The 23,602-nt window shown below is 44.8% G+C and overlaps 1 protein-coding gene across 1 annotated transcript in view; it reads right to left on the bottom strand.

Moving 5' to 3' along the window:
* Window positions 1-802: 802 nt before the first annotated feature.
* The window catches only part of ANO2 (anoctamin 2), a 290,238-nt gene continuing 267,438 nt past the window's right edge, over window positions 803-23,602 (bottom strand). Inside the window, exons 24-25 of the mRNA XM_084811922.1 lie at window positions 6,666-6,771; window positions 803-2,972 (exon numbers count right to left, since the gene is read on the bottom strand). Coding sequence (XP_084668048.1) covers window positions 2,691-2,972; window positions 6,666-6,771 — 388 coding nt within the window. The 3' untranslated portion in view covers window positions 803-2,690. The remainder of the gene's footprint in view (window positions 2,973-6,665; window positions 6,772-23,602) is intronic.

Here is a 23,602-nt window from a genome sequence, read left to right as displayed (position 1 = left end):
TGGCAATGGCAGTTTGGTGAGCGTGCTGAGAATGTTCTCTTACAGATGCCTGCCTTCTCCCCTTCATAGAACTATGGTTCATTCTATGGAATGAGTATCTAGCCACTGTGCATCTGTGCTGAATATCTGCCCTAACAATCACCAACTTTAAAGGTCAGGCGATTAAAAGCTCATCAGAGCCTTAATTAGGTTGACCCCCTTTTCACTGGCCCTGCTCCAGCAGCTCTACCAACAGTCTGGTACTTGGACATTTAGCAATAGAAGCTTTTTCTGGTTTGGCAATCAAGTGATGGGAAAACCTTTGCCTGCTACGTTGGTCTGTGTCAGGCTGCTGCTAAAGGCACAGGAGCAAAGTCAGGCAGAAAGATGGGCAGTCCGGCTTTGAACATTCTGTATCCACACGGTAGCGCAGGTATTGCCCAAGCAAAGGACTCAGAGTCTAAAAAAAATGGAACACGTTTATCAGGGGAATGATTGCTTGAATCCTAATGTTCTCCAGTGCGGCAGCTGTGTTAATCTGTTTCAGCAAGAAAAATCAAGTCCTGTTTCACCTTAAAGGCTAGGAGTTGGATCCAGATTTTTGCTGGGTCAACTGTGCTGGCGCAAGTCAATTTCCTCACCTTCCCACAACAGCCCCTCCACCCCCCTGGAAATGCTATACAGAGAGTCAGGAGACCCTGTTGAATGAGGCCAGCTGTGGTGCAGGGAGGAGGTGGGTCCCCCAAAAGCAGGTGGAGGGACTTTGTGCAAGCACAGCCCTTCCTCTCATGGAAGGAAAATTGTGGAGCCAACCCTGTCAGATGTATTGTGGCATAAGCTTTAATGGGCTAGAAACTATGGCAATTATATTATCTTGCAGTTGACAGATCACACACACACACACACACACACACAGAGAGAGAGAGAGAGAGAGGGATTGAGAGAGAATTTTGTTCAATTCACATTTTGGTGTGGATTTACCAAATTCTCGCTTCATAAATCACTACGTGAACTGGAATACAGTAGGGGAAGGAGCACACAAAGAAATATGTATATTAGTTGGAAAAAAACATAAAAAAACATTACTTGCAGAAGGAAAAACTACTTGCAGAAGATGCTTTTATTACAGAAAATTGCATACAAATATATGTATATTAGGAGAAATATGAACAAAAATTTGTACAAATTTTTGTATGGATGTTTTAAAAAATGGCTCACAAACAGATGTTGAAATGGGACAGTACGAATGGAGGATAGGAAAAATGAGAAACAGAGAAATTGAATTTTTCAGATTCATCTATCCCAGACAGACAGACAGACACACACACACACACAGGTTCAGAGAAAAGAATTGTGAAGATTGGGATTGAATGGCCATGACATGCCTAAACTAGCAGTTGAATTTTGTGGCCTTTGGCCCCACTGTTGACAAAACCATCCCGACCACCCCCTGTACTCAGGCCAACTGAGGGTATTACTTCATGCATCTGAGGAAGTGGGGTCTAGTCCATGATAACTTATGTCTCAAGGTGCCAGAAGACCCCCAGTATTTTTCCTGTTTTTTACAAAACTATTAACTGGAGCTTTGTCCTCCTTTGCATCTTGCCAAGCTCTTAGGGAATTACCAAGTGTCACATCCCCTGCTGCACTGTGAGAAGTGGAGCTAAATATCTGTGTGGACAGGGCAAACATTGATCCTAGCACTGCAGAAAGAATGGTGTCTGAGGGATGTGTTAGCAGATGGACATCCTGCACCCAGAAGACTGCAGAGAGTTGTTGTTGGTGGCTGGTTGCTCAACTAAGACCCTTTTCAGACATTGCACACAGAATGTGTGACTCACCAGGAGTCCCTGGCCAAATCCAGCTCCCTGGCAAGTGCACCTTATGACACACAGGTTTGTAAACCTGTGTTTGTCACATTCACACATTTTATTTTTTGGTATGCATGTGAGATATCCTAGGTGTGCACCACCACAACCCATAATTGGAAAAGTAGATCCGAGAGTGGGAGAAATGGAAGGGATCTTGGTTTGTACATTTCAGAACCAGTCCATCAGAATTTCAGAATTAAGGCCCATCAATATTCACTGATTTGCTCTCAGACCATGTCTATACCAATGATGTAAGCTGGTGTAATAGTAGTTTCATCTCTAGGGAACCCTAACAATTATAGGTGTGTGATGGAGCCTAGGAATCTCTAGTAGAGAATTATCAGCTAAAATTCTCAGCAGTTGCAGGAGGGTGAGCCATGATAGTTACATTGGTATAAAAATGATAGAGGTTTATAGCTTAAATATATCATGAGGGCCTTTTCAGGGTAGATGACGGATAAAACATTATGGAGAAACTGAAAGTGGAACTTCCTGGAAATCAATATAATCTTTTTTGATTAGATCTATATCTATCCTGTTCCCCTCAATCCTTTAATATCACATCACACAACAGGTACACAAATATTTCCCAGGCTTCATAAGGACAGTTATTCCTCTTAAAGCACACCATACTAAAAATGTATATCAGCTTTATACCCGTTTAATCGTCATGGCTTCCCCTCCAAAAGAATCCTAGGAGCTGTATCAGGGTGAGAGTGATGACGAGAACTTTCAGCTAAAGATCCCCAGCCCTCGTCATGGTTCTCTGTGCTCCCTGGGGAGCGGGAGTGAATATGAAACTCAGTTTAAGTCTGTGGAGTAGACATGCCCTTAAAGGGATCACACATCAGTGTTATGTGAACTAAAGGATGTAAAACTGCCTCGTTGACTTCGACTGAACTGGCAAAAACTTGCTGCCCGCTTTCTCCTTCCTCTGGTCTCACTCCTGCTCCTTTGCTTGTCTCGCATGATAAAGTTTTCTATCATTTTCAGTTTTTCATGCTCTTCCTTCAAGAAGAAATCAACCAGCACACTCTTCTCCTTCTTGATCTGCTCACTGATATCCTTGGGGATGTCTGGGATCATCCAGTCAACGAGCACACTGAGGAACATGACCAGGTTCTGCCATTTTTTAAAAAAAGGCAAAAGAAAGATGCATATATTATGGCAGTGTAAAGAGTCATAAAGCGCCAGCTGTAGGGATCATGTTCCCCCCCACCCGCCCTGCCCAAGGAACTTTGCCAACCTTGAAACTTATTTTGTTTCACTCACGGTATTTCTCAAATATTTCTCCCAAGTAGGAACCTCCAAATTTCCTTCCAACATCTTTTTCTTTAGGCAAAATCCAGCGACAACCCAGGAATGCGAAGGTCCTCGTACCCCCACTAGTCTTGCTGCAACTCAAATTTCCTCCCAAGAAGGAACTCTCAAATTTGCTTCAAATTTCACTTCAGGTAGAATTTCACTTCTAACCAGCCTCGAGCCGGAAAGTATTTCTTTGTGGAAATCCAAATGACATAAGGAGTGGATTATCGTTTGTGGACTGCACAGATGCACTCCTCAACGAATTTGGCTGTAGCTACAATATTGTATGAAATTGCCCTGTACTGAATCAGGCCTCTGACCCACCTGGCCCAGTACTGGCTACTCTGACTCACAGTGTCCAACTTCCCAGGATTACGCAGGATAATTCACAGAGCAATCCTATGCATGTCTACGCAGATGTAAGTCTCATTGAGTTCAATGAGACTTACTCCTAGGTAAATGTGTACAGAATTGCACCCTTAGTCATGTTGATTTTAAGCTGTGCCCAGAACAAGTGCATCCCAACATTTGATCATCCATACACTTTTGCGGCCGATGATCTACAGAGGAGTTCTCAGCGATGGCTAAAATGGTTGCTATGGGTACTGTTCTCAAAATGCCCATCATTTTAAAAGGCAGGGGAGCAGAAGGGAACCCCGTATGTTTCAGGGACCGCCTGCTGCAGGGCACCAATGCAGTGCCCAGAGACCCACTGCACACGCATAAGCTTTGTTGGGTTCTTGTCAGGGGAGGCTAAGTCAGGAACAGAGGCCAGGTTTAGCCTTTATGACAGTAGTATTCTCAGATATACCCCTTTAGCCCATAAGATAACCTAAAATGCGAGCAGGGTAGCCTGAACTCAGGATGGGCAGTGGGCTAGCCGTAAATGTTGACGTGACAGTCCACATAGCAACACTCCCAAGGAGTGTTTTGTGGCTAGTCGTCATCCCTCCACTTTTGATTTATCATAAAGCTTCAAATGGAATGAAGACATCCTAAGAGCCGGGGGGGGGGGGGGAGACGGCTTGCTGGTGTGAACAAAACAGGGCAGAGCCCCCCCTGCCTCCCTCCCTGAACTCCCCTAGTCTCCGCACCCCCAAATCTCAAACAGCCAGACCTTAGGAATGCTGCGAGGTGGGGTTGGCGGCAGCAGCACGTCCTGCTGTTCTTCCTCTCGCGGGCAAGGGAAAACATTCTGAGCACACGGGATAGCTGCCCATGCTCAAAAGGCACACTTACCTGGAGTAAGCCCCCTTGAACACCATGGAGCTTACTTCTGCGTAAAGAGGTATAGGCTTGCGCTGTAAGGCTGTAATCCAAGCCCAATTACCTGGGAATGAGCTCCAGTGAACTCAGTGGGACTTACTTCCAAGTAGACATGCATAGGATTGCACTATAAAGCTTGCACATTAAAATAATGACCTTTCAGTCCAGCTTTGTTTGTACAAACCCATCAACTTTTCCCTCTGGCTTCCTTGGCAGAAATACATATGTGCTTAAGAACATTTCACTTTGGCTTTGCGCAAACAACCACGTCTGTTGGGTTAAAATTTGGCTTTGTGCCCATTTGTGTTGGTCTAAAAACTGGTGCTTCCAGCTACAATCCTGTGCCCGCTTACCTGGGAGTAAGCTCCATTAAACTCGGTGGGACTTACTTCTGAGTAGACATTTATAAAATGGTGTTGTAGGTGGACCTAGACCTTGCAAGGAAGAAGATTGCATGGCAAACGGGAACCCCTGAGCTCTGCCCCTGGCGACAGCTTGACTCCAGCCCCAGTTGCTCCACCAGCCACTGGGACTGGCTCACTTTGGTCGGATGTTGCCGGGTGATAAATCATAAATGTGGCTATTAATAGCCATCATACCATCATGGTTGCAATAAATGGCCCCAGTATTCTGATCGCTGGGGCAAGTCTGATTTAATGCCTCCAGTGAAAACAGTGAAGGCATATGCACTGCACTGGGAAAGAAAGACATAGGGGAAGCAGTGGAAACTTATGGACAGGGAACTAAAGCCTCATTCATCTCTGCATGCCTATCCTGTCATAGCCACAGCCTCAGATGATGACTTGTACCTATGAGCAGCAATCATCAGAGATCTGGTGTCCATACGGATAGATGAAGCTACTTCATACGAAGTCAGACGATTGGTCCCTCTTGCCTATGGCTTTGTAATCTAGCAGCAGTGCGCCAAGGTCTCGGTCTGAAGTCTTTTCCAGCCCTGCTATGAGACCTTTTAAATGGAGATTGAACCTGGGCTCTTATGCACGCAAGGCATGCATGCTACCATTGAGCTATGGGCCTTTCTGACCCAGGCTGGAGCCAGACCAAGAGTATTCTGATCTATACTGCAAGCCATGTTATACAATGCATTACTGGCTCTGCCTGTCACTTCACCCCACCACAAATCCTACTCTTTTCAATGAAGTCACCTCATACGTTCAGATGTGAATCACCAAGGTTTGGTTCACTCAGTGGCTGGGGTTCCTGTGTTCATGGTGTGGGCCACGTGTGCAAGACCATTTCACACAACCTTCCCCCTCAAAAATGTGTGTGTGTGTGGGGGGGGGTCACATGAATTGGACTTACAACTGTATCCAATTCTTTCTTGCATCATACACTATCTTACACAAGCAATGGGCGGCATAAAGGTGTGTCTGTGCCCCCATTGCAAAGACAGAACACTCAGACAGTGATTGAGTTAGCTCCGAGTGTTGAGAAATTAAGTTATACACATCCTCAGTTATCTGTTCTTTCTAATATTTTCATATGGGTATGTACGTGTATTAAATCTAGTGTTAAATGCCTGTGAATAGTGATTTGTTCTATACAAAAATGAAACCAAATTAAACAATGGCTTCTGATCTAACATGTTTACATGGATAAAGGAAATATTTACACAAACCATCTGTCTGGTATTTCATTCAAAGTAGCGTATGAAGGATGGCAATTCCAGAAAAAAGGGCTACTTTGGAAGCAACCAAAATTCACATATCAAACAGGAGTAGTAGCATATTAAATAGTATAAACACCATACTGAGGCTGGTTCAGATGGAGGCTTTTCTGGATGTCAGGGGCACTGATTCGTAGGCATAGAGCTCATCTGACCCTACCCAGACCTATGCCAGAGCCATTTTAGACATTCAGCTGAATATGCCAGATGTTCAGAATTGGTCCAGTATCATCAGAACCACAAAATATGGTGAAATGTTAAACTACTTCTGGAGTTTTTGCAACAGACTGAAGGCAGGTGACCTCATTTTTTCCCCTTTTTACTCAATCCCCCTTCATACATCTATACTCAGCAATATACTGTTGGCTGAAGAGACTACCAGGATATTTTAGCCTTCTCTTCTATTTTAGGTGGGATTGATAACTGACTTTCCAGTGGAACAAGGGCAAGTAACTTTTTAAGGCTCAGTGGACAAATGTGAATACGTACATGTGTTTCAGGCATCATTACATGCGTTACATGGAGCAATAAAGTGACATATGAAAGAAAATATTTACCTGAAAAATAATGACAAATGCCAAACGGGCAGCTAGAACAGACCAGTATTGCTTAGAAAATTCATATTGGTTTTCAGACCATGGTGGTTCTCTGTAATCTTTGAATCTGTAAAATGAAGTAATGTGTTACCTTAAATTGCACATTTGGTAGCACAACTGCTTTGCATTGCATTGACCAGTTCAATTTTCTGGCTAGACAGTTCTCCAGGAGTTAAGTAATCAGAATAATTTCTTTCTAGAAACATTATTTGGGTTCTCTGACTATGCTTCAAGATTTGTTTAAAACACAAAATTATGAACACCTTGCCTATACAGTTTAACGTAACAACCACAATCACATGTCTTTTGAGTAGGGTTGCAATGTTTAGTCGATTAATAGGTTAGCTTGATCAGTTAAATCTTTTGACTGACTGTAATCTGCCAATTAGTCAAGCAGCAGATTTTTAAAATACATTGTTTCTTTTTTAATACTAGAGCTGTTGTTGTTGTTGTTGTTGTTGCTGCTGCTGTAAAGCCCTTGTTGTCATGGGTACTAGCAGTCCTGCTCCTATCCTGCTTTTTTGCCCCTCAGTCCCCTCATCACAGACAGCCTCATGAATAATGCTCACATACATATGGCTCATGTATAGTGAATCCCCCCTCCAAAATGTGCATTTGGTGTGGCCCCGCCCCCTTCCCCCCTACTGGTGGAGACAGCCTAATGGTGCAGCTGCACCCAGGGCCTGCCTTTGCACTACACTGATTGGCAAAGTAGGGCTGTCTGTCATCCCGCTGGTGGAGGGGCTGACCTACCTGTTAGGCGCAGAGGAAATGAATGATTAAAGCTTGAGCATTGAACTTTTTCAAACTTCCAAAATTTTCTGCACATCTACACTCCTCAAGCTTCAGTTTAAAACAAAATGAGCAGAATCAGTCTGGTAGATCAAAAGTAATAAGGCTTACACTACCATAACATGATACAAATTATTATTGTTGTTGATGTTGTTCTTATTTTTATTGTTATTTAAGTGTAAGGCTTAGAGTGTGCAAAGAACTACATCTATTATTTAAATAATACTCCACTGTGTTGCAAAGCGAGCAAGCCCAATATGAAGCATCTTTGGGGTCTTGAATCTGTTGCAGAGTTCTCCAACATTCCCACTGTTACACTCAAACAGAGTACTTGAGAGAGAGTGAGAAGGAAGTTATATGGATCTAGAAAAGATCGAGCTAGGCACATTAAGTTGACCAGACTATAGAAATCCAGCAAATAAATCCAATAAACAAACAAACAAACTCCAAGATAGCAAATTGGCAGTCCACAGACTGGATGCCATCTTTATCTGGCCCCAGATTACCAAATTTAGTAGTATTATGGTAGAGGGGTTATTTGCATTTCAAAGAAACCTACAGCAGAGATTAGGGATAGTGACCTCCTCCTAATCACTGCTTAAACACCTAACTTCTCTGATTATCCCTTTATGACCTTTGGTTTGAGTTTCTGAGAACAGCACATTTTATCTACACCTAACACATAAACTACTTGGCCAAACTGTCTGAAATTTGGCAGGTGGAATCCCCTCCATGGGGACCAGGTTTTGTGCACTTCTGTGGAAACAATGAAAAGTTATAGCTCTTTGCTTTGAGGGTTTTGTTGAAAAAATCAAATTTTATCAGTGCCTAGCACAAAGACTCTCTGAAGTTGGGCAGGTGGACTCCTCTCCATAGGGGCTGAGAGGTCCCCCAATTTCATGCACTTGTGTGGAAACAGTGAAAAGTGATAGCTCTTTGCTTTGAGCGTCTTTGTTGAAAAAATCAAATTTTAACTCCGCCTAGCACAAAACCTACTGGGTCACACTGTCTGAAATTTGGCAGGTGGAATCTGCTCCATGGGGGCTGACAGGTCTCCAAATTTCATGTACTTATCATAAACTGAAAAGTTATGGCCATTTCTATTTTCCAATGCAAGTCAATGGGAAAACATCATATCAGAATGATTCGGATATCCGAATCTTGCTTTGGATTGGAATCTGAAGCAAAGCAGATGGGGTCTGAATTGGTCCAAAGCGAAGCAGGGCTGCTTCAGAAGGTCTGAAGCAGCATCCAAAGCAAAGCAGAGGGTCTATAGTCAGCCCTACCACTAAGTGAACTGATAAAAAGAGGGACTTCCACAGCTAAAAGATGGGGGCGCTCAGGGCCAAACTAAAAGTTCCCTTAAGCATGCATAGTGGAGCTATGCATACTACTTTTATTTACTCTCCTGCAAGTGTGTGTGTGGCCCCAATTCGCAACGGGGCTGTGACATATCACCCTTCCCCCACCTGTGATTATCATAACATCACCACTCCTCATAAATGTTTTTATAACACCAAGTACTGATTCTAGCTCCAGAATTTCAGTACCTCTATAATCTCTCCAAGATTATACTGTTCTTACCGTTACCAAGTAGCAACGGTAAGAACAGACCATGGAACAACCGACTGGTTTAAGATTGGGAAAAGAGTACGGCAGGGTTGTATACTCTCACCCTACCTATTCAACCTGTACGCAGAACACATGCGACATGCTGGGCTTGATGAAGCCAAGGCTGGAGTTAAAATCGCTGGAAGAAATATTAACAATCTCAGATATGCAGATGATACCACTTTGATGGCTGAAAGCAAGGAGGAGCTGAGGAACCTCATGACGAAGGTGAAAGAAGAAAGTGCAAAAGCTGGGTTGCAGTTAAACCTCAAAAAAACCAAGATTATGGCAACCAGCTTGATTGATAACTGGCAAATAGAGGGAGAAAACGTGGAGGCAGTGACAGACTTCGTCTTTCTAGGCGCAAAGATTACTGCAGATGCTGACCGCAGCCAGGAAATCAGAAGACGTTTACTTCTTGGGAGGACAGCAGTGACAAATCTTGATAAAATAGTGAAGAGCAGGGACATCACACTGACAACAAAGGTCCGCATAGTTAAAGCAATGGTATTCCCCGTAGTAACCTATAGCTGCGAGAGCTGGACCATAAGGAAGGCTGAGCAAAGGAAGACAGATGCTTTTGAACTGTGGTGCTGGAGGAAAATTCTGAGAGTGCCTTGGACTGCAAGAAGATCAAACCAATCCATACTCCAGGAAACAAAGCCAGATTGCTCACTTGAGGGAATGATATTAAAGGCAAAACTGAAGTACTTTGGCCACATAATGAGAAGACAGGATACCCTGGAGAAGATGCTGATGCTAGGGAAAATGGAAGGCAAAAGAAAGAGGGGCCGACCAAGGGCAAGATGGGTGGATGATATTCTGGAGGTAACGGACTCGACCTGGGGGGAGTTGGGGGTGGCAATAGCCGACAGGAAGCTCTGGCGTGGGCTGTTCCATGAAGTCATGAAGAGTCGGAAGCAACTGACCGAATAAACAACAACAACATAATCTCTCAACCTCTTCCTTGAGGTAATACCTTACGGCGAGTGTGTGTGGAAGGAATACATCAAGTATAACCTAAGTACCCCTTCATGATCATTGCCTTGTTGTGGTGAAGGGGATTGCATAACTCAGTGAAGCCATAAGCTATGCCATGCAGGGCCACCCAAGATGGACAGGTCATGGAAGAGAATTCTGACAAAATGTGGTCCACTGGAGAAGGAAATGGCAACCCACTCCAGTATTCTTGCCAAGAAAACCCCATGGAACGTATCACAAGGCTAAAAGATATGATGCCGGAAGATGAGCCCCTCAGGTCAGAAGGTGTCCAATATACTACTGGGGAAGAGCAGAGGGAATTTCCAAGTACTCAGCTGTGGATGTGTCTGGTGGTGAAAAGAAAGTCCAATGCTGTGAAGAACAATATTGTTTAGGAACCTGGAATGTAAGATCAATGAATCAAGGCAAGCTGGAGGTGGTCAGACATGAGATGGCAAGATTGAACATCGACATCTTGGGAATCAGCGAACTAAAATGGACAAACATGGGCGAGTTTAATTCAGGTGACCATTATATCTACTACTGTGGGCAAGAATCCTTTAGAAGAAATGGAGTAGCACTCATAGTCAACAAAAGGGTGGGAAAAGCAGTACTGGGGTACAATCTCAAAAACGACAGAATGATCTCAGTACGAATCCAAGGCAAACCATTCAGCATCACAGTAATTCAAGTCTATGCCCCAACCACTGAGGCCGAAGAAACTGAGGTTGATTGGTTCTATGAAGACCCACAACACCTTTTGGAACTAACACCAAAAAAAGACATCCTTTTCATAATAGGGGATTGGAATGCTAAAGTAGGAAGTCAAGAAATCACCAGGATAACAGGCAAACATGGCCTTGGTGTACAAAATGAAGCAGCACAAAGGCTAATAGAGTTTTGTTTTGCCAAGAGAACACGCTGATCATAGCAAACACACTTTTCCAACAGCAAAAGAGGTGACTCTACACATGGACATCACCAGATGGTCAATCTCGAAATCAGATTGATTATGTCCTTTGCAGCCAAAGATGGAGAAGCTCTATGCAGTCAGTAAAAACAAGACCTGGAGCTGACTGTGGCTCAGATCATGAGCTTCTTATTGCAAAATTTCAGCTTAAATTGAAGAATGTAGGGAAAATCACTAAACCATTCAGGTATGACCTAAAACATATCCCTTATGAATATACAGTGGAGGTGAGGAATAGATTTCAGGGATTAGACCTGACAGACAGAGTGCCTGAGGAACTATGGATGGAGATCCGTAACATTGTTCAGGAGGCAGCCAGCAACTCAATCCATCCCAAAGAAAAAGAAATGCAAGAAAGCCAAGTGGCTGTCTGATGAGGCTTTACAAGTAGCTGAGGAAAGAAGGGAAGCGAAAAGCAAGGGAGAAAGGGGAAGATATACCCAACTGAATGCAGAGTTCCAGAGAACAGCAAGGAGAGACAAGAAGGCCTTCTTAAATGAACAATGCAAAGAAATCGAGGAAAACAACAGAATGGGAAAGACTAGAGATCTCTTCAAGAAAATCGGAGATCTCAAGGGAACGTTTTGTGCAAAGACGGGCATGATAAAGGACAAAGAAGGCAGGGACCTAACAGAAGCAGATGAGATTAAGAAGAGGTGGAAAGAATACACAGAAGAACTATACAGGAAAGATCTGAATGTCCCTGATAGCCATGATAGTGCGCTCACTGAACTTGAGCAGGACATCCTAGACACTGAAGTCAAGTGGGCCTTAGGAAGCATTACTAACAACAAGGCTAGCGGAGATGACAGTATTCCAGCGGAGCTATTTAAAATCCTAAAAGATGATGCTGTTAAAGTGCTGCACTCAATATGCCAACAAATTTGGAACACTCAACAGTGGCCACAAGACTGGAAAAGGTCGGTTTATATTCCAGTTCCAAAGAAGGGCAATGCCAAAGAGTGTTCAAACTACCATACAATTGCACTCGTTTCACATGCCAGCAAGGTGATGCTCAAAATCCTACAAGCTAGGCTTCAGCAGTATGCGAACCAAGAACTACCGGAAGTACAAGCTGGGTTTAGAAGAGGCAGAGGAACTAGAGATCAAATCGCCAACATTCGCTGCATCATGGAGAAAGCAAGAGAATTCCAGAAAAACGTCTATTTCTGCTTCATTGACTACGCTAAAGCCTTTGATTGTGTGGATCACAACAAACTGTGGCAAATTCTGAAAGAGATGGGAGTACCAGACCACCTTACCTGTCTCCTGAGAAACCTGTACGAGGGTCAAGAAGCAACAGTCAGAACCAGACATGGAACAACCGATTGGTTCAAAATTGGGAAAGGAGTACGACAAGGCTGCACATTGTCACCCTGCTTATTTAACTTATATGCAGAGTACATCATGAGAAATGCCGGGTTGGATGAATCAGAGGTCGGAATTAAGATTGCTGGGAGAATTATCAACAGCCTCCGATATGCAGACGATACCACCCTAATGGCAGAAAGCAAAGAGGATCTAAAGAGCCTCTTGTTGAGGGTGAAAGAGGAGAGTGCAAAAGCTGGTTTGAAACTCAACATTAAAAAAACGAAGATCATGGCATCTGGCCCCATCACTTCCTGGCATATAGAAGGGGAAGAAATGGAAGCAGTGACAGATTTTCCTTTCTTGGGCTCCAAGATCACCGCAGACGGTGACTGTAGCCATGAAATTAAAAGACGCTTGCTTGCTCTTTGGGAGGAAAGCTATGGCCAACCTAGACAGCATAGTAAGAAGCAGAGACATCACCTTGCTGACAAAGGTCCGTCTAATCAAAGCTATGGTTTTCCCAGTAGTAATGTATGGCTGTGAGAGCTGGACTATAAGGAAGGCTGAGCGCCGAAGAATTGATGCTTTCGAACTGTGGTGCTGGAGAAGACTCTTATGAGTCCCCTGGACTGCAAGGTGGTCAAATCAGTCAATCCTGAAGGAAATCAACCCTGACTGCTCATTGGAAGGACAGAGACTGAAGCTGAAGCTCAAATATTTTGGCCACCTAATGCGAAGAGAAAACTCTCTGGAAAAGACCCTGATGCTGGGAAAGACTGAAGGCAAAAGGAGAAGGGGACGGCAGAGGATGAGATGGCTACATAGCATCACCGATGCAATGAATATGAACTTGAGCACACTCCAGGAGAGAGCGCAGGACAGGAAGGCCTGGCGTGCTATGGTCCATGGGGTCACGAAGAGTCGGACACGACTTAACGCCTAACAACAACAACAACAACAATAACCTAAGTAACCACTTTATTAGGATGCTGTCACCCTCCTCCTCCTCATGAGGAGAGAACCTTCAATTTCTCTGTGTGGGTAGGTGTAGATTCATAGGCCATGGCTTATTTATTTCATAGCTTCATCTAACCCTTTTACTGATAACCAGTGAGACGGAGAATGGCATAGCTGGAAAGAACACATTAAAAATGAAACTTTATTTACACAGTATAAGACGTTTCAATGCAGTTTGAGTTTTATGTGGTAAAATTCTTGTTTCAAGTTTTTATTAATTCCTTACCCATTTTCTAATAATAAGACACCAAAATAATAAATATACCCCTCTCTACCTCCAAGGGAAATCTAACTACCCCCAAAGCTAGAGCCCAGTGCCCTACCCCTACCCACAGAGACCCAGTCCCTATTTCACCCTCTAAAGAAAACCAAGTGCCTGTGATTCCCTCTCACTCCCAACTTAAAAAGCAACAGCCAATCAGGAGACACCATTTAAATCTGAACATCTAACTCCCCCCCCCCAAACAGCAAATATACAAGTAAACAACGAAACGAAATGCCATTTCATCACAGGGACCATGGCACTTCAGGAGAGGAGGCTTTAAGCTTCCCTCCTTCATTTCCGTCCTGAAATTCCACCCGCTGCACCCCAGGGCAGTGGGGGGATGAAATTTCAGGCTTAAAGGGGAATTTTGTTTGGCCCTCAGAGTTGGACCTCTGATGATGATCTTAATATCTGGACAAGTTTGTATGGGGATAGGCTCTCCTGGTCCCCAAAATTAAGGGCTTTGAATTGCCCAGAAGAGAACTGGTAGCCTATGAAGCTCTTTAAGTACAAGAAAGGTATGTTCATTTCTAGACGTACTAGTTAACAGCATTGCAGCTGTATCATGGACCAGCTGAAGCTTCCAGTCACCAATGGCAGCCCCACACAAAGCACATTACAGTCGCCTAGGCTGTTACTGGAGCATAGATAACTGTGGCCATGTTACATTTTTCCAAGAAGGGCTGCAGCTGGCATATCAGCTGAAGCTGGCTAAAGGCACTGCGTTCTACCAGAGTGTCAGGAGCGCCCTAGCTGCCTCTTGCAGTCCCCACCAATAGCCAACTCAGGACACAGACGATGAGGAATTATTTCCGAGACTTTATTCCTTTACTACTTTATGACTCTTTCAGAATACTAGTCGCCAGCGCCAAAGCAAGGAACAGCACTGGGGAAAGACAGCTGAGTAGCCTAAGCTCCAGGTAAGGCAGCTGGTCCCCGTTTGAAGGAGAATCACGGGAAGACCCTGAACTTATGGGTTAGGGAGAGATCTTCCCTCTTTCCCTTGGGTCCTCGGGACGCAACCGTTGTTTGCGCGCCAAGTGAGCACTAAGCCTCCTTTCCCCGCCCTCCATCTGTCGTCGCTCCTTGCGTCTGCGCCGAGCATCCAGCAAGCCCCCCTCCAGTGCTCTCTCACTGCCAGGGTCACTATCTATCCTAGGAATGCTGGCAGGAGGAATCTCTGCCAGGTGCTGAGCGTGGGAGGGATGAGCTGGCCCCTCTCCCACGGATTGCTGTTCCTCCTCAGAATCAGAACTGCTCTGGGGCTCTGTGGGCTCAGTTTCCGCCCTGACACAGAGATCCACTATGGTTTCAAAAGGCATGTGAACAGAAAATGTCTGCACATGGATCATGCTGTAAGGAATCATACTGGACCTATCACTCCTGGAGGTGGATCATCCTAACACATTTCCCACCTATGCGGTGGTTCCAGTTCCCACCAGTCTAAACCTTTGACTTAGGTCAAACCGATGCTCTGACTTCGATTTCGGCATTAAGCAGGGGGTTGGACTTGATGGTCTTATAGGCCCCTTCCGACCCTCCTATTCTATGATTCTATGAAACCTCACCACAAAAGATCTGTCAATGATTAGGGAACTGTTGATATTTCAAACCCTCAAAGGTCAACAACCAGCAGCCCTGAAAAGACCAAATCCTGTGCATGACCTAGGCTTCAGAATTTTTGGTACGGCCCCATGGTTGCTGTGGCAGCTGTGACATTCTAAGCCATCTCCAATAAGGAAGCTTCAGCATTCACCTCTGCTCCCAACTGCATTCTCCCAAACCTGCTTTTGATTTTTGAAAAGGCTGCCAGGATAATATTTCATGTGTCTGTGTGAAACATCCAAGACTTAAAGACACTCCACTAGTCAGTTTCCATTCACGTTCCACCAGCCCCATTATTTTTTTTTTTAGTTTTACTGGATTGCATCCACCTTATGTGGATCCATTTTGTTATCTTGTGACATGTGAAACCCTATTGTATCAGTAGGTGCGCCCGGGTAAAACACCTCAGTACTAAATGGAACTAGTGAGCTATGAATACAAAAAATCAGCAAACTGAAGGTTCACTGTTGTAATTTTACTCCCGTGTATGCACACCTGACCACAATTTGGATCAGGGCCATGGTGTTCTGGGAGGAGAGGATTAAACCTCCCACACACACACACATCAGTGTCCCCCCCGCAACTCCACAAGCACATACCCTGTGGGTTTAATTTTTTTTTACTTGAATGGATACTTTTCCTTTTTTTAATTCCCCCACCCCACCCCTGGTGTGTGGAATGTTGGGAAAAACAGTGAAGGGAAAAGGTTTAATCCTCTGCTCCCAGAACACCATGGTCCCAATCCAAATCAGAGCCATGTACATTTACACGGGAGTAAAGGCGCAGTGAAACTTTGGCCTTTTAGAATTGCACAATTCCAGAGAAGAGCCCCCCCCCCACACACGCACACACCACCTCAGCACAAAGAATGTGGTGAGAGGGAGCAGCAAAGGGAGGGAAGAACTTTGGTTATATAACATTTTCATTGACTCCACTCCAGCAAAGAGACTCCCAAGCCTCAGCCCTGCCCTGCACCATTAAGTAAACTAATAATGACCTACATTACAGGTATTATGCAGATAAACACAATACATTGTTTCTTGCCCCAAGAAAAGCTGTGCTGCTTCACTGCAACTTTAAAATAAGCTCCACTGAACACCGCAGGACTTGCTTCTGAGAAGCATTCATAAGATAGGGCTACTAGGCACGTGCATTTACTGGTTTTCTTACGGAACAGAGCAGGGAACATGTGTTTGTATAGGAGACTCCCCTTAGGCTGTCTGGTCAGGGCCAGCTCCAAGCCTGGCACCGTGCCGCCGGGCAGCTCGCTGCGATATCAGTGTGCAGACTGATTGGATTGGCAGCAGGGGGCTGACATTCTAAATTCCCAGCATGCCTTCAGCATAGTTTCCCTCTGGGGCATTGTGGAAAATTAAAATGGCAGCCATGTAAGTGCTCGATTACTCTTTCTAATGGGGAGCAGGTCAGGCATTCACGGCCCCAGCACCTGCCAGAGAGTGCCCCATACTGACACCAGGCTGGGCTTATGCATGGGGCCACGTCAATGGCCTGCGATCAGCCAGACAAAAAAACCTACTCCCCCACAGACTGTGACGACTAAGGGGCAGGTTAGCCAACATATTGGCTGAGCACACCCTTTTACTTTCTCCCATAGAAGAGATTAGCTGCTATTCATTTCAATGGGACACAGTAAAGATCTGCACTTCGGGCAAATATTTTGCTGATAGTAATAGGAATAAGGAATCTTCATTGTCAAGGATCTTTGAAATTTAATTTCCATTAATTTCAATGAAAATATTTAAGCATCTATAATCAATGGGATTTAGCCATCTTACCCTTTTTTTGGATTTTGCTATTTGTTTATTTATTTATGTTTCCATTCACACAACAGTCTGTTGAGGCTGATGGTTATTATTGCCATTTCACAGGTCAAGATTAGTGACCAAATACCGATTGCCACATTATGGGCATCATCAAGTCAAAGTGAAGTACTTTTAAATCTCACTAATTTCAATAAGAAAGATTTAGAGGATGTGCTTAACTCTCCCATTTAAATAAGTGGGAATTAAAAGTGCTCCACTCTGGCTGATTTGTGCTGTATGTTACAATGAAAAGTCTACACATAAAAATATATTAATGAGACAAATGTTTGATGTGCATCAGAGGGCTGGGATTGGCTGCTGCTTTCTGTCAAATGAGCATTGCTCGTACGTGGTGAGCCTCACGAAAACACCCATGTCCAAGTCTAATACTTTGATATAGAGGATCCATATCTGAGCAGTGTTGAACTGAGAAGAATATTATTTTCAGTTTGCCTTGAGCTAAATAAAAAGTCCTTTTTGTTCTGAAAAAATCATTACGGCTAATTATATACCACAGATTAGTGCTGCTGCAATGTTTATTTAAAATGAATGCCAGAGAGTTCAGAGCAGTGTCTAAAATGTTGCCCGACCTATTCCAAGAATGCATCACTGGGGAGTGTTTGAGCTTTTGTTATGGGTTCTATTTAAGAAAGCTTAATCTATGGCGAAGCCTGTTCATTGTAATAACACTGAATTGCAAATGTCAGAGAAATGTAAGAATGAAAGAGCTCAACTACTTTTTTGGGAACAGAAATGAATTTTTTGTATATGTGTGTGCTTTAATAGGGCAAGAGAGAGATTGCTCATAGCAGAGGGGGGGTACCTTTTTTTTATTCCAAGAGCCGCATTCCCTCATGTTTCAGGGTCCACAAGCTGGGGGAGGGGGGCAAAGCCACATACACACCTCTTTCATGTTCATCCATCCACAGCCTAGGTGCTGTGCCAGGTGATTTTCAGGGGTGGGGGGCAATCACAGTGTATCCTTCCCCAGCTGCAACATCCCAGTCACCCTCTATGCTGAAAGTAGGCTCGGAAAAGGTCTCCCATTCACTCCAGTGGGAGGCTTTTTTCAATCTTAACTGCTGTCAGGGAGATGGGGCTTAGGAGGGCCTGGGGCCTGGCTGGGGAGGCCCTGCAGACCACGTGTCCCCGACCCATGGTGCATAAAAATAAATGTGATTTTTCGTGTGTGTGTGTGTGTTTTATGTCAGACTGATGTAGGAATAGGAAGGAATGGACTTATGATTGAAAACATGTGGAAATGACATGGACCAGAAAAAGACTAATTTATCCCTATTTCTATGTTAAAGGCCTAACTCGTTGTGACATAGGAGACACATACTGTAATATGCCTCTCTTCTTCTTCTTCTTCATACTTCTATGGGGGTAGGGTGGGGGCCCTCCGTACTTGATCAGAGCAGTGGAAGGGGCCAGGGAGTGCCTAATTATTTCCCCAAGGGCTGTTTTTCTGGTTAAAATCACAATCCCAAACTGCTTTTCCATTGGTGGGGCAAAATATATTTTCATCTGTCTCTTCCTCTGCTACAAGCACAGCAGCTCTGGGCAATTGTAACAGATAAACTGCCTGCAGGGAAAAGGTTAAGCTCTTTCTTCCAAACAAAGTCAGAGCATCACATCACTGCTATATAAAAAAACATATATATGAAGATGCTTCATGTTTCTCCTGCATCTTCTCTAATTTTGCCTATCAGTTAGATAATTCAGGAATTCACATAATAAAAGGTTGCAATCAAAGCTGTGGCTCTGACAGAATTTCCTGAAAGCTACAAGATTCCAGAAGGGTTGCTGAGCATGAACGTTATCTTTACAGACGAAAAAGGCAGGTTGCTCACCCGCAATGGTGGTTCTTCGAGTGGTCATCTGTGCATTCACACATATGGGCTCTGTGCCTGCGCAGAGCCTCATTCAGGAAACTTCCATAGCTGAGGAATGTTTTGGCGGGAACCCTCCCGCACTGTCATAGAATCATAAAATAGTAGGGTTGGAAGGGGCCTACAAGGCCATCGAGTCCAACCCCTGCTCAGTGCAGAAATCCAAGTCAGAGCATCTCCGACAGATGGCTGTCCAGCCTCGTCTTGAACGCCTCCAGTGTGGGAGAGCCCACCACCTCCCCAGGGAATTGGTTCCATTGTTGTACTGCTCAGGAGATTTTTCCTGATGCTCAGCCGGAATCTGGCTTCTTGTAACTTGAGCCCATTATTCCGTGTCCTGCACTCTGGGATGATCGAGAAGAGATCCTGGCCTTCCTCTCTGTGATCACCTTTCAAGTACTTGAAGAGCGCCATCCTATCTCCTCTCAGTCTTCTCTTCTCAAGGCTAAACATGCCCATTTCCTTCAGTCTCTCTTCACAGGGCTTTGTTTCCAGTCCCCTGATTATCCTTCTTGCCCTCCTCTGAACCCTCTCCAGTTTGTCAGCATTCTTCTTAAAATGTGGTTCCCAGAACTGGACACAGTACTCCAGATGAGGCCTAACCAGTGCTGAGTAGAGGGGAACTAGTACTTCCTGGGATTTGGAAGCTGTGGTTCTATTAATGCAGCCCAAAAGAGCATTGGCCTTTTTTGCAGCCACATCACATTGTTGACTCATATTCAGCTTGTGATTGACAACAATTCCAAGATCCTTCTCGCTTGTAGTGTTGTTGAGCCACGTATCCCCCTTCTTGTAACTATGCATTTGGTTTCTTTTTCCTAGGTGCAGAACTTGGCATTTATCCCTATTAAATGTCATTCTGTTGTTTTCTGCCCAGCACTCCAGCCTATCAAGATCACTTTGAATTTTGTTTCTGTCTTCCACGGTATTAGCTATCCCGCCCAATGTCATGTCATCTGCAAGTTTGATCAGCATTCCCTGCACCTCCTCCTCCTCCAAGTCATTCATAAAAATGTTGAAGAACACTGGGCCCAGGACTGAGCCCTGCGGTACCCCGCTCGTTACCTCTCCCCAGTTTGAGAAGGTCCCATTGATAAGCACTCTTTGAGTCCGATTCTGTAGCCAACTGTGGATCCACCGGATCGTTGTTTCATCTAGCCCACTTTGAGCTAGTTTGCTAATCAGGATATCGTGGTGCACTTTGTCAAAAGCGTTGCTGAAGTCGAGGTATATTATGTCCACAGCATTCCCACAGTCCAACAAGGGAAGTTACCTGATGCTCTTGTTCAGTCATTGATGGGGAATTATTTTACCTATTCCCCCCATTTCCCCTTCTGGCAAAAGCGATTGTCAAAATCAGGGTGGAACAAATTGCATCCTCATCATCCCTTGGTGGCCACAAAAAAATATGGTTTCCCACTCTACTCAAATTAGCCCAAGGAAATTTCCTTTGCTTACCATCAACACCAACCTCCTATCCAAACACAGAAGTCAGATTTGACATCCAGACATAGGGGTGGTCAAGTTAACAGCGTGGCAGATCTTCGAAGGGAGTAGTCACACTCCCTCTCACACAATCTGAATCTTATTCTAGAGGTGGCCAGGAAGCCAACAATGAGATCGTATGCCAACAAATGGAAGTCATTTGTTGCCTTTGCCAAAGCATACAGATTTGACCCTGTTGGGGGCCCAGTTGATGGAGTTCTTTCTGTTTTTAATTCACTGTTTAAGAGGGGTTAAAGTGTTCATCCATTAGAGTACACTTGGCAGCCATTCCCACTTCACACAGACTGATACACGGCTTCTCTATGTTTACACACCCATTGCTTAGACGATTTTTTGGTGCTCCCAATATGTTCACCTGTCCCGCAGTGGAGTTTATCAGTAGTGTTAAAGGCTCTTCTGTCCAAGCCATTTGAACCTCTTGCCACCATGGACTTGCACTTGTTGACTTTGAAAGTGGCTTTCTTTGTTGCTATTACATCAGCAAGGAGATCCTCAGAATTTTGTGCATTGCATGTTGACCCCCCACGCCTTGTCTTCCATAAGGATAAAGCTGTACTTCGCCTGGATGCAGCTTTTCTTCCTAAAGTAGTCTTTGACTTTCACATCAGTTAGGACATTATTTTGCCAACACTTTTTCAATCTCTGTCCAATGCCATGAAATCAACTCTCCACAGGTTAGATGTCAGGTGAACACTGGGTTCCTGTATGTCCCGAACATAGATTTTCTTTTTCTAGGGGTGTACGAACCCCACTCACCAGTCCGCCAGGGGGTCCATGGGGGGGGAGGTGATCCGTTCCTCCCCCCAGAAACCTCCCTGGCCAGCTCCGCTCTGCAGCAAGTCTGCGGAGCCACTGGCCGGGTCCGTCTGTAGCTGGACTTCCGCCCACTGCCAGTCTGCAGACTCAAATGGCGTCTGGCGTAGCGGACTCCATTTGCATCCCTGCTCTTTTCATGATAGGCTACATAAAGATTTACGTAGCCTATCACGAAAAGAGCAGGGACGCAAATGGTGTCTGCTACGCCGGATGCCATTTGCATCCGCAGACTGGGAGCGGACGGCTGCAGATGGACCCAGACCCGGCTGGTGGCAGGTATGGTCCGTCTGGGTGAACTTCGCGGGGTGGCGGATGGGGGTTGGTCCATTCCACCACAGACTCCCGGGGGGGGGGGGCAGATTCTAAAGAATCAGGCCTCATTGGAGTCCATGGCAGAATTCTCCACCATCCCTATCTTTTTCTCTGTTGTGGAGGGGTGAAAAAGTGAATGTCTGTCTCTCCGCAGAGATTATCATCCTACTTAGTGGACGTAATTAAATTGGCCATAAATAGTGCGGCTAGACCTGTCCAGGTCAGTTAGGGTGCATTCGATGAGAAGTATGGCCACATCAACAGCTTTTGGAAAATGTGTATCAGTCCGAGAACTCTGTCAAGCTGCAACATGGGATAAGCCGTCCACATTTATTTCACATTATTGACTGGATGCTGGGGCCTGAAAGGACTGCAACTTTGGTCGAGCAGTCTTGTCAGCAAAGCTTTCGACAAAGTGCCCCATGATATCCCGATGAGCAAACTAGCTCAAAGTGGGCTAGATGAAACAACGATCCGGTGGATCCACAGTTGGCTACAGAATCAGATTCTTTGGATTCCTACATTGAGCAGAGGGTTGGACTCGATCCTAGCTCTTTGGGAATGAGAAGGGGGGACATAAAAAGAAAAAAGGAGACAAGAATCCCCTCCCCAGTTGGAAGTGTAAGCCCCCTCCTCTCCCCTCAAATAATGTGTCCCCTCTCATTTTCTTCCATTTTGGGAGTTTGCCTCAAAATGCTCCCCCCCCCCGCAAACTCCAAAATGAAAGGAGACCAGGCCTACCCTATTCTCAGATCATGGATCTCTGCCTGAGTGCCCACCCCCACCCCCACCCCACACAGCGACATACTCTTTAAGTTCTTTTCCACCTATTGTACTCATCTATTCTGAAATAAACAGCGTTGCACTGGTTTAAAAGCAAAGAGGGTGTTCATTCTTTGGGTTAAAAGAAAAACATAATTGTCCCAACATATGCTATGATCCCCTTCATGGATCACTGCCTTGTTGTGGCGAAGGGGCTTGCGTAACTCAGTGAAGCCATAAGCTATGCCGTGCAGGGCCACCCAAGATGGACAGGTCATGGCAGAGAGTTCTGACAAAATGTGGTCCACTGGAGAAGGAAATGGCAACCCACTCCAGTATTCTTGCCAAGAAAACCCCATGGAACGTATCACAAGGCTAAAAGAGATGACGCCGGAAGATGAGCCCCTCAGGTCGGAAGGTGTCCAATATGCTACTGGGGAAGAGCAGAGGGTATTTCCAAGTAGCGCCAGAAAGAGTGAAGCGGCTGGGCCAAACCCGAAAGGACACTCAGCTGTGGATGTGTCTGGCGGTGAAAAGAAAATCCGATGCTGTAAAGAACAATATTGTTTAGGAACCTGGAATGTCAGATCAATGAATCAAGGTAAGCTGGAGGTGGTCAAACATGAGATGGCAAGATTGAACATCGACATCTTGGGAATCAGCGAACTAAAATGGACAGGCATGGGCGAATTTAATTCAGGTGACCATCATATCTACTATTGTGGGCAAGAATCCCTTAGAAGAAATGGAGTAGCACTCATAGTCAACAAAAGGGTGGGAAAAGCAGTACTGGGGTACAATCTTAAAAATGATAGAATGATCTCAGTACGAATCCAAGGCAAACCATTCAACATCACAGTAATTCAAGTCTATGCCCCAACCACTGAGGCCGAAGAAGCTGAGGTTGATCGGTTCTATGAAGACCTACAACACCTTCTAGAACTAACACCAAAAAAAGACGTCCTCTTCATCATAGGGGATTGGAATGCTAAAGTAGGAAGTCAAGAAATCACCGGGATAACAGGCAGGCATAGCCTTGGTGTACAAAATGAAGCAGGACAAAAGCTAATAGAGTTTTGCCAAGAGAACATGCTGATCATAGCAAACACTCTTTTCCAACAGCACAAGAGGTGACTCTACACATGGACGTCACCAGATGGTCAATATCGAAATCAGATTGATTATGTCCTTTGCAGCCAAAGATGGAGAAGCTCCATACAGTCAGTCAAAACAAG

Source organism: Heloderma suspectum, chromosome 7 (assembly GCF_057233095.1).
Source record: "Heloderma suspectum isolate Gila_16-S chromosome 7, 16-S_ref, whole genome shotgun sequence".
Classification (NCBI taxonomy): Eukaryota; Metazoa; Chordata; class Lepidosauria; order Squamata; family Helodermatidae; genus Heloderma; species Heloderma suspectum.
The sequence above is the reverse complement of the archived record's forward strand: the minus strand, read 5'-3'. Positions and strand labels throughout refer to the sequence as shown.